Raw genomic sequence first — 10,584 nt, 5'->3', positions numbered from 1 at the left:
AATTTAGAAAGCTTATTTAGATTCTGATGAGTTGCAAGCAATCATCTACGTAAGCAAAAACTTTAAAAAAAAAAATTCTTAAAAAATTACTATATTCCAAAAACGAGACTAAATCAGATTATTTTGGTACATCTTATTATTTTAATTCTACATTAGTAGAATTGAAACCTTTTTTCACAATAATTTCATAATTAAAACCCTCTAAATATAAATGCTGATATTTAAGTAAAAAACTAGCATGTTATTCTATAGAATATTATGTGCGAAAATTATCCGCAATCGCACCGAATCATTTTCACTATTTTCTTTATAATCGAGTGTTTCAGGAATTACCGTTATAAGTTAATTTTCAACATGAACTTTATTTTTTATATGTTAAAAATATAGAGAAATTGCTCTACCGAGAAAAAATTAAGTAGTCCACTCTACTTTAATCTATTAAATTTAATGGTAGGGTTGCACAGATTTTTATTGCATCTTCTTATAGTTTACAAGCATGTTATCATCGTTATAAAAAGAATGGCCCTTGCATTTCGAAACGTTTTCGTAAATAATGTAAAACCTAATTTGCCGTTTCTTTGCAAGTATGACTTAAAAAACGTCCAATGGGCTGTTCATTTTTAAATACAATTCTCAACTATAGTATTGAATTAATTGAACTTCGTGAAAAACGTGCATATAAACATTTTTAGGTAATAATTATTTTTAGCCTTTCTCTATAACATGACAGGCGTTACACTGCAGTGAACACAATCAGCATCTACGAGTGATGTATCATCAGACTGCAATCAACCTATGTAAATTAGTGAGTTATATTTTATTAATTATTAACTATTATTACAGCTTACAATCAATATATGTTACTATGTACCACTTTTCTCGATTTTTAGTTTAATTATTCATCACGATTAGAAAAATCTAATCTGTAATAATGGTTTTAAATTATAAAAATTATAATAATTATTAATTCTGATCTTCCAGACACGATAAAAATTTAAAAACACTAAATATTAAGGCCTTTCAGGTATTTATAGTCAGCTTATCACTAATTTATCGTGCTAGTATCGTCTATTTTTCTTCGCGGGCTCTGATATGTAAGAAGGTTTTCTTTGTCATAATTTTTGAATTAGTAAATGTCACTCGTTATAAATGAATCAATCTAAGCAAGGAGTTCTAATAGGCATGAAATGTTATGCAACGTAATGGATTTGTTTTCTATTTGTATTTTGTATAGGTCATTTTTCCTAATACCCTCAGTTTGCTTAATAGTCAACATATTAAATTATTTTGTCTGTTTTTGGAGAAAATATATAGCAGCATTTTTCATCTTTAATCCCTACATCATGTATTACATATCTGTGATTTATTTTTTGTCTTCATGAACTAATAAAAATGGTGTAATTTATGCTTGTAAAGTTTAATGCTGGTAAAAAAATCAGATAAAAATAAGTTTATAATTTGTTGGTTTGTGACGTCACAAGTCATCCTCCTCCATTAGTTTGTGCCGTCATATAAGACCACCACTATGTAACTTTAGTCGAAAACATAGTATTTATTATTAATAATGTTTTTTCTTCATAGTAGGCAATCAATCGCTCAGAATGTCGATAATCGAAGGTCGGCGCACGCGGCCAACGGTTGTCGAGCGCTATATCGCGCGATCCGACTTGCGCGGTGGTGGGGAGCGTCGGCGAGGGGAGGGACGAGCCCGCCGGCCGGCAGTCGGACTGGAACCATCAGCGGCGAGCGAGCCCCCGTGGGCCGCTAGCGACTCCGCCCGCCGCCACCACAAAAACCCCCCGCCCCGCCATGGTCGAGAAGATCCCCGAGGAGGGCTGCCCCGGTCAGTCTTCATTCGATGCCCCTCGCCTCCCCCCACTCTAACCCACCCTTTCTTCGCACTTTCGTTGTTTACCAAGGTGACTCGGCCGGACCGCGTCGCGCGTTCGCGAGCCAGCCCGTTCGCGAACGCCCGCCAGCTGACGAATATTTATTTACCTGCTGGAGAAATTCGGTTGCGTAACGGCGTTCGCAGTCGCGGAACAAAAACAAAGATGCCGGCACCCCCTCTTTTTCCGCTTTGTCTTTCGAAGTCCTTCCTTGCGGATGATGCAACTATACCGTTCGCGTCGAACTGTGTCGCGCGTCGCCCACCGCCGCAATAAACCGGTACGCTATTGTACAAATTTTAACTTTCAACACGATAGCGACTTTCGTGTGAAGCTTTTTGAATACGATTTTATGCAAAATTTACCATTCGATCTTTGAACCTTATTTTATTTTTTTAAGAGAAATGATAAAGTCGCCTTCATTTGCTAGGCTGAATTTATTCGATTCTGTTTAATTTAATTGAATTACGAAGATCCTTTTCCTCAAAATACCACTAGTTACAGAATTTTATTTTATCAAATGTAAGATTAAAATTAATCAAGATGAAGCTTATAATAATAAACAAGAAAATGCGTTAAACGTCCGATATTTGATAATACAGTTGCAAGTTCAAATTTATGTATTACGGGCATCCCGCCATTGCGCCCGTAAGACATCTGATTAAGGATGCGCATTATCAAGAAAAATAAATTTTATTTTATATATCGAAATAATATGGTGATCGGATTATTGCGCATACGAGAGTTCCACACACAATTTTTTTAGCATATATGATTGTTTGGTTGTCAAATATATTTTACTTTAGATACCAACTGCTTTATATTTTTCTTAAATTAGTAATATAATTGTATTTTTTCAAAACATGATCGTATTGGCATTTTTGATGTATATAGACATTTTTTTTTATATATAACATATCATCTATGTTTAAACACGCAGTCGCCAAAAGTGCAAGAGCATTTGAAAAATATTTTGGACAAATTACAATGTTTAGACCTTAGAGAAATCAATTTCAATCACAATCACAAATTTCAAACACAAGAACAATCGTCTAGTAAAACGTCCGATGGAAAGATTGACATTTTAGAGGATTTGAAAAGAATCGGCAATAGAGACACAGATTGTCTATTTCTACAGATATGGACAATTGAATTCATACTGAATAACTTAACCGTGTACAATGTGTAAAATAGAAAAATACATACATATAAAATTTTGGGGGAATTAAAAAATACATATACTCATTTAGATGATAATACATTGAAAGATATTTTGATAATTAAGAAGCAACTACAATTTTGTTCCGCTTAATAAATTATATTATTATGATATATTATATACAGTAGCCCCCCCCCCCCCAATAACGCGATAAATTGGAGACGTGCTATTGGGTGCGTGTAGTTGGGGGACTAGAAAATAATCATACAATTTTTTGAAATACGTACGAGTCAGGCGCGTGTGGTGAGGTATCCTCCCTTTGGCATGTTCACACAAAGTAACGGGCACCAAAATAGTACGTCCGCAATTTACCGTGTTATTGGGGGTGGTCTACTGTACTTCTAATTATTATTATTGTATCGATTCATGAAGTGTGCTTATTACAAAAGAAGTAATATTTTTTTAATACAAACAAAAACATTTAAAAAATTTAAAAATTAATCACTCGAAGCTGAACCGAAAACCGAAAAAGCGTTATTTTTAAAAGAACGAAAACCGAAATGAAAAAATAACGGTTTGACGCCTTGAAAATAATTACCTCTTAACTAATATAAAATGTTTTAGTAATATTCCATTATTAATTTTTTTATTTTATCTTATTTCAAACTAGAAAATGGTTACAGACCAGCAGCATGTATTTTTAATTATGTAATAGACATTTTAAAATTAGAACAGGGTGCTTAAAAAAATAGAAACAATTTTTAGGAAAGGAAAGGCTACAAGTAGGATTGCAGCATGCTAGAAAATATAAAAATATTGATTAAAAGTATCGAATGAGGCATTTGGTTGAAACGCGTATATTTTGCACATTCATTAGTCAAACACATGAAGTGGTAAATTTATGATAAATTTTTTAATTTTCGTTGCCATTCATAGAAACGACAGCATGTAGGAGTTTAAAATCTCAAAAATTACATTATTTTACCAATTATAAGTTAATAATTCGCATTAATTTTTTTATGACAAATACAAATATATTTTTATACAACAATATCATTAGAGATTATTGTTGATGTAGGTCATGAAATAAACACCTGATTTATGCCGCGTAAACAATTTCCAATCAAATCATGCATTATGTTGCTATTTTATTGTGACGAATGGCTGGTTGTTGCTCTTTTAACGATTACCTTTTATCTGTGCACATAGGAAACGAGGGCAGCGTTATCAGTAACTCCGCAAGCGAACGGGAGGGTGAGAGAGCACAGACAGGTGGTGGATCCAGCAGCGGTGGTACAGAGCCCGTAAGCGGGACTGTGGCCTCAGAATCTGCCGAAGACCTGCAACGTCGCAAGGAAGAAGCACGCAAACGCCGCAAGAAGAAGAAGCGCGCTGCCAGCTCTGTTGTTTCATCATGTTTTCAGGGTAAGGAGCACAATTGCTCAAACAATATGAAGTAAAGTTGCGTCTTATTTATTTTATACTCTTCTCCGAACAGAACTCTACAAACTAACCGGCGAAGTCCTGGGAGAGGGAGCGTACGCTTCGGTGCAGACGTGCGTCAACATTTACACCGAAATCGAGTTCGCCGTGAAAATCATCGACAAGGTGCCGGGGCACGCGCGCGCCAGGGTATTCCGCGAGGTCGAAACGTTCCATCATTGCCACGGACATCCCGGCATCATTCAACTCATCGAGTTCTTCGAAGACGACGACAAGTTCTATCTGGTGTTCGAAAAGATTCTCGGAGGACAGCTGCTCACTAGGATCCAAGAATATAACTATTTCTCAGAACAGCAGGCCGCTGAGTTAGTCCGCGAAATAGCGCTCGCTTTGCAGTTCTTGCACGGCAAGGGTATCGCTCATCGCGACCTCAAGCCCGAGAACATCTTGTGCGTCGATCCGAACAGCTTGTTTCCGATCAAGATATGCGATTTCGATCTCGGATCTGGCATCAACTTCAGCAACTGTTTGACTAGTCCTCTTGCCACGCCGCAGTTGCGCACTCCGGTCGGAAGCGCGGAATTCATGGCTCCCGAGGTGGTGTCCTTGTTCGAAGGGTCTTCCGCGTGCTATGACAAACGGTGCGATCTTTGGTCTCTGGGTGTGATAACGTACATATTGCTGTGCGGATATCCGCCATTTTATGGCAACTGTCGCAAGGAATGTGGCTGGGAGCGCGGGGAGAACTGCAGGGACTGCCAACAACTGCTCTTTGATTCGATCCAGGAAGGAAGGTAAAGATTTGAAACAATTTGTTTTAACAATCGAATTTTAATGAAAGGTTTATTTCTGAAACTCGATAAGTCATTTTCAATTGAAATTTTGTTTTAGCAACGTAACACTTAACTGATGAAACATTTGAGGCCAAATCATCTGCACGTTGCATCTGTTAATACTCAAATCATGTATTTTTTCTTGATACACTTGTATCGTGTTCTTTCTAATATTGCCATTGAGCACTGGTATATGATTTTATTAGCGATCTGTCCCTATCTACCAGTACAAATTGTCATTTTCCGAACAACCTAATCTGAATTAATATTATTATAAAACAGAAAATAATTAAACTATTATATGAGGGTGAATCTATAAAAACTTGAAATATTTTTCCCTTTCAATTTATTGAACGAAAAGGGTACATTTTGCTTCGTAGTTGCCAAATTGTGACTTACTAACATGATCTAAAATTCTCTAGTACATCTTCTGTAATAAATACTAAAAATTAGTATTTTGTGGTAACATTCAATGATCGCTATTAGACTTATACCATGTCAAGAATTGTACAATCGCTGTATGAGTGACAGTAGACGATTATTATTGCCAATATTTGGCTACTTTACCAATGATATATTATTGCATGGCTGCCAAAGGGTTAAGGACTTATTGGGCTTCCAGAAATAAACGGTTAAAATGGAAACACTTCTTAACTTTCTTTATTTTTTTAATTCAGATACAATTTTCCTATCGAGGAATGGTCGGGCATTTCGGAAGAGGCTAAAGATTTGATCGATAATCTTCTCGTACGAGACGCGTCCTGTCGGTTGAGTGCCACCAGAATCCTCAATCATCCCTGGTTGAAAGTCGCCGATAAGGTGGTCATTCACGACTCTACGTTGAAGACGTCCGACAACATCAAAAGGAATCAATCTGCAAAAGACATCTCGAAGAAAGCAGAGTCGGTGATGGAAGTGAACAGAGTGATCATGCAGCACTTTTCTATGAATTACTCGTACATCGAGCGACCCAACATCTATCATCGAAAATGCGAGGTGCTGCGGGCTACGCAGTCATACTGTCCGTCTAAGAAGAGGTCCACGGGACCGCTGCTGATCAAGAGCAGCAAGAACGTCCCCAAGGATGTGAACAGTATTTATCAGGTCGAGTTGCACAGCGAGAACATCAAGTCGGAGGACTTGGAGTTCAGGATCAAAGCCAACGCGGCTCTGAACAATGAGCGCTGCAAGATCAAGAGCAGCCGTAAGGAAGGGAGCGATGAAAGTTCGGTCGTCGACGGCGAGAACGGAGAGTGTTCCAATGTGGCGGAGAGCGCCGTCGAGGGTGACGTCAACAACAAACTCGACCAGCTGGAGCTGTCCGGCGGCAAGAAAGTGATAATCGACGATTGGGGAGAGGAACCTGTGATTAAAGAGGACATGTGGGGGGGCGACAAGTGCGTGCCGGAAGAGACTTACGCTCCGATCGGTCTGTCGCCTCCGAATGAATCGCATTTAATGCAACGACGCCTGAAACCGTTGAGCTCGGTTGACAACATCATCGTGGGGGTATACAGCAACTGATTTTTATTTTGAACAAAGTTGATATTCGACGAGGCGATCTGGAGAATAACGTGCGCGGCGCCGACGGATCGACATCTCGGAAGAACGCTTCGCCTCGTCGGATTTTCTTTAAGACCTAAACGACTCCGACTATTTGTTTTTGAAATATATAAATTTATGATTAAGTTTCGATATGAAAATTTGTAGCATTATTTATATGTCGGAGGTCGTTATCGGAAACAAACCTGAAATTATTCGATTTGTTTTTCTTTCAGTATTTTTAATTATTTTTAATTTTCAATGTTTTGAAACATTTTTTTGGTGGCAGCGTCATTTTTAAAATTATAATATGCCACTGTTTTTCTATGTTCTGTTGATTGAAAGGTTGATTAACATTAGCCAAGATTACCACAATCTCATCGGTTGTCGTGGGTAATAAATTGTAGATTCATTTACTGTTCTTTTTTCAATAATTTTACGTATGCATGTGTGATTGTATGCTCGTTTTACGTTTGCCGTAGCAATGTCGCTCGGCAGATATGGTATGCGAGAACAAAAAAGAAAAACAAATTGTGATAACAATCGTTTGTTCTGTGTGTTTGTGTCGAGTGCATGTCGTTCGATCTTGGCACCTAACAAACTATATAATTTATTTTGCAAACTCGCTAAATTATAAATGGAAAAATTAATTTTCAAACCGAAACGGGTAAAATTGATTTTTATCATATGTATATGTATATATATATATACTTTGTTGTTTTCCAGGATTGGATCTTTCAATGCATTTATTATCGTTAAGGTCAGGAATTTTTAAAACTTAACTTTTCGTTGACATGGTCTAATTTTTAGTGATGGTTTATTGTCATTGTCGGTTTGATATTATCAGTTTTATGAAAACACATTACTTATTTTTTCTCATTTTGTTTAAGTCTTAGCTCATAATTTAGAATTATTTCTTTTTTGTTCAGATCTCTCAATCGTTAACATCAAATAAGTATATGTATATATATATGAAGGGTTCTTGGCTATCTCGATATATACGCGTTCGTTTTTCGGCGATGTATCGCGTGCGTTTGGATATATTTATATATATATATAATAAAAATGTATCATATTCCATAATTCCATTATCATCACGTTAGGATGACGGGCCGAGCTTATGCGCCCCTTGCCCTTCGATTCTGTGATATTTTTACGGCATCGAGGGTTCGAATTGAGATTTTGTGAAGCGCAAGCGACGCCAGCTTTAATATAAATACATCGTTTGTGATTTTGGTTTACGTCGAGTCATTCCTGAAGATTTACCATACGAGTGGTCTTAGTCATTGTGTACATTTCCTCTCATTAGTTCCATTTCGGTTGATTTATTGGAGTAGTAATTGTTATAAAAAGACAATTGGCCTAAATGTTTTTTGTATAAATTTTTCTTTTCGTGTATGCATATTTTCGCCTCACTCACTATTAGCGATAGTAGTGAGGCTATCAGTATTTTATTTTTATAAAACCGTCACCTAATCAGTTTTGTGATATAACTATAAGCAATAAGAATTTCTGTCATAGATGCTATGCGACTGTTGGATTTTACAATAGACATAACTCGGATCTAGTATTAATAAAAAATAGCTTTTATAAAAAAATGTATCTAAATTATTTTGTTTTCATTCACGTCATGGATTGTAATTCTATTATTATTTAAGATCGTTTTGGGTAAAGTGAGGCATCAAGAAGTTTGTTGATAAAATTATAAAGGTTTATATATATATATATATATGACATTATTTTGTGTACGTAGATTTAGTTTTTGATTGAATTGCCTTATACTGTTAAATCTTTAAAGTTATATTCATTTTTATTATGCATTTTGCGGTAGTCTCACGATATCATACAAATCATCTTTTCCTATAAATATGTTAGGAGGAAAATAGTCTTTTTGAAAAATTCTTTAGGCGGGAGGTCCCCGTAGCGGCGCCTCTCGTGAGATATATGTACCTTAATAATTAATATCGCGCGTTTGCGTACGCGTGCGTATCATTTAGGACTGCGTATGTCTTTTTTTTATTATTAATATTGAAGATGATACGACACGCGTGTCCATTCGGCGCCTTTTGGGTTACTCTGCGTACCTGCCCGAGAAATTTTGCCAGATGTCTATGTCAGCTGTTGCACGAGGGGTGGAATTTTGAATGTCATGCCACTTAATTTAACGTATATGAAATGTATTATAAAAAACAATAGTTCAACGTCGCACTCGAGATGATGATGGTTTTGTTTATCCAAGCCCCTTTGCAAAATTTTGGCATGGAGGAAGAACGAACGTGTTAAGCGTGAACGCGAAGAATGAACGATCTATAATATATACATATATATATAAAAACATTGTTAAATGATGATGTAGTTTTAAGAATTAAAATGTACAAAGATATTTTTTAAACGATGAAACATTGAAAAAAAACTTTTATATGAGAAATTACTGAATACAAAAAAAGTAACGAGCTCGAATGTCCATTTTGTATTGTAACAAACAGTTTTATCAGTTTGTATTTTTTTTTCCTGTCGTCTCCCGGGCGGAGCTGTAAAAGCAACGATGTGTTCGTTTTGCTCGGATTAAAAATTGTAATGCGGGGAGTTTTTTGTACTTTGGTGCCATTGAATTGTCCGTGTGGAGCGATTTGTATTTGACGAACGGTCGGGCGAAGCCTTCGCCGATCGTTTTACTAAACAAAATTCAGACCCCATACATTTTTCTATCTTGAATCATGCTTTATTTTGTATTATTTTTTAAATAAAACAATTTTTAATATGCAATCTTTCATTTTTTTACTAAAAACTATTTTATAATTCAATGTAAACAATCACGATAAACTGAAAATTAATAATGGTTTGGAAATTAGTCTGTCAGGGGTTGGGGTAAAATTTTCAGAAACACTGAAAGCTGATTTTAAAATCATACGATTATGGAGCAACGCATACTTGTAACAAAGAACGAGACAATTATTATTCTATTGATTACAAAGGTTAATATTACATACTACAATCAATCTAAAAAATCAGAAGAACATTGGCAAACTGACTTTTTTACAGTCCGAAGAATATAGAAATACAATGTCATGGAATCAGTTTAAATTTAAAATTCTCTGTAGGCCCCATTTTTCCAGTAATGAGCATAAAATATGTCAACTGGCTATTCGATAAACTTATGTAAAAATTAAATTATAATTCCTTCAAGAAGTAGATTGCAAAATGTATATTAGATTATTATAAAAATATGTGCAGAACGGCCAGTTAGTAATTTTTCACTTAACACTAGATTTATGGAACCCGGCAGGCTGACTGGTTTCTAATTTATATTAGATAATATTTTTTCTGGGTTTTTTACGACTTTTTATATTTGAACAATGCAAATATATTAACACTATTTTTAGTTTTGAAAATCTGGTCACTACACCAATTTTTAATAACACTCGTAAAATGGACGGTTTATACCCGTAAACCTAGTGTTAATGTCTTTTGAAATCACATGTATTAATTATTTATTTATTGTAAATCTTCCGTTGCAAAATGATAGGCGTTATAATGGGGTAATTGCAGTTAAAAACTACTGAATAGTGAGATACCAGACTGAAATCAAGGACGCCTATTGTATTACTTATAAACTATTATTACAGCCTACAATCAATGTATGTCACTAAGTATTACGTAGCTGGATTTTATTTTAATTATTCAACAGTAAGATTATAAAAATCTAGGAAAACCTACT

General features: G+C 35.6%; 1 protein-coding gene across 2 annotated transcripts; it reads left to right on the top strand.

Annotated features, from left to right (window-relative positions):
• Positions 1–1,720: 1,720 nt before the first annotated feature.
• LOC148239429 (MAP kinase-interacting serine/threonine-protein kinase 1-like) lies at positions 1,721–9,632 on the top strand. Of its 2 annotated transcripts, none has more exons than XM_088183662.1 (4): positions 1,721–1,843; positions 4,258–4,473; positions 4,547–5,285; positions 6,002–9,632. In XM_088183662.1, exons 1-4 carry the CDS (start codon positions 1,810–1,812, stop codon positions 6,846–6,848), a joined length of 1,836 nt encoding a protein of 611 aa, XP_088039788.1. In that variant the 5' UTR covers positions 1,721–1,809; the 3' UTR covers positions 6,849–9,632. The 2 variants fall into 2 exon arrangements, with proteins under 2 accessions (XP_088039788.1, XP_088039796.1); XM_088183670.1 differs by having other exon boundaries at positions 1,721–2,169.
• The last annotated feature ends 952 nt before the right edge of the window (positions 9,633–10,584 follow it).

Source organism: Plectrocnemia conspersa, unplaced genomic scaffold, assembly GCF_051122295.1.
Source record: "Plectrocnemia conspersa isolate PC_06_02 unplaced genomic scaffold, ASM5112229v1 ptg000001l, whole genome shotgun sequence".
NCBI classification, from domain to species: Eukaryota; Metazoa; Arthropoda; class Insecta; order Trichoptera; family Polycentropodidae; genus Plectrocnemia; species Plectrocnemia conspersa.
The sequence above is the reverse complement of the archived record's forward strand: the minus strand, read 5'-3'. Positions and strand labels throughout refer to the sequence as shown.

What these genes read in the sequence shown, in the direction of transcription:
- LOC148239429 (XM_088183662.1), top strand. Translation starts at nt 1,810, where the DNA reads ATGGTCGAGAAGATCCCCGAGGAGGGCTGCCCCG. An exon ending in CCCCGAGGAGGGCTGCCCCG is followed by an intron (nt 1,844 to 4,257) that starts GTCAGTCTTCAT and finishes CTGTGCACATAG; the next exon opens with GAAACGAGGGCAGCGTTATC. An exon ending in TGTTTCATCATGTTTTCAGG is followed by an intron (nt 4,474 to 4,546) that starts GTAAGGAGCACA and finishes TTCTCCGAACAG; the next exon opens with AACTCTACAAACTAACCGGC.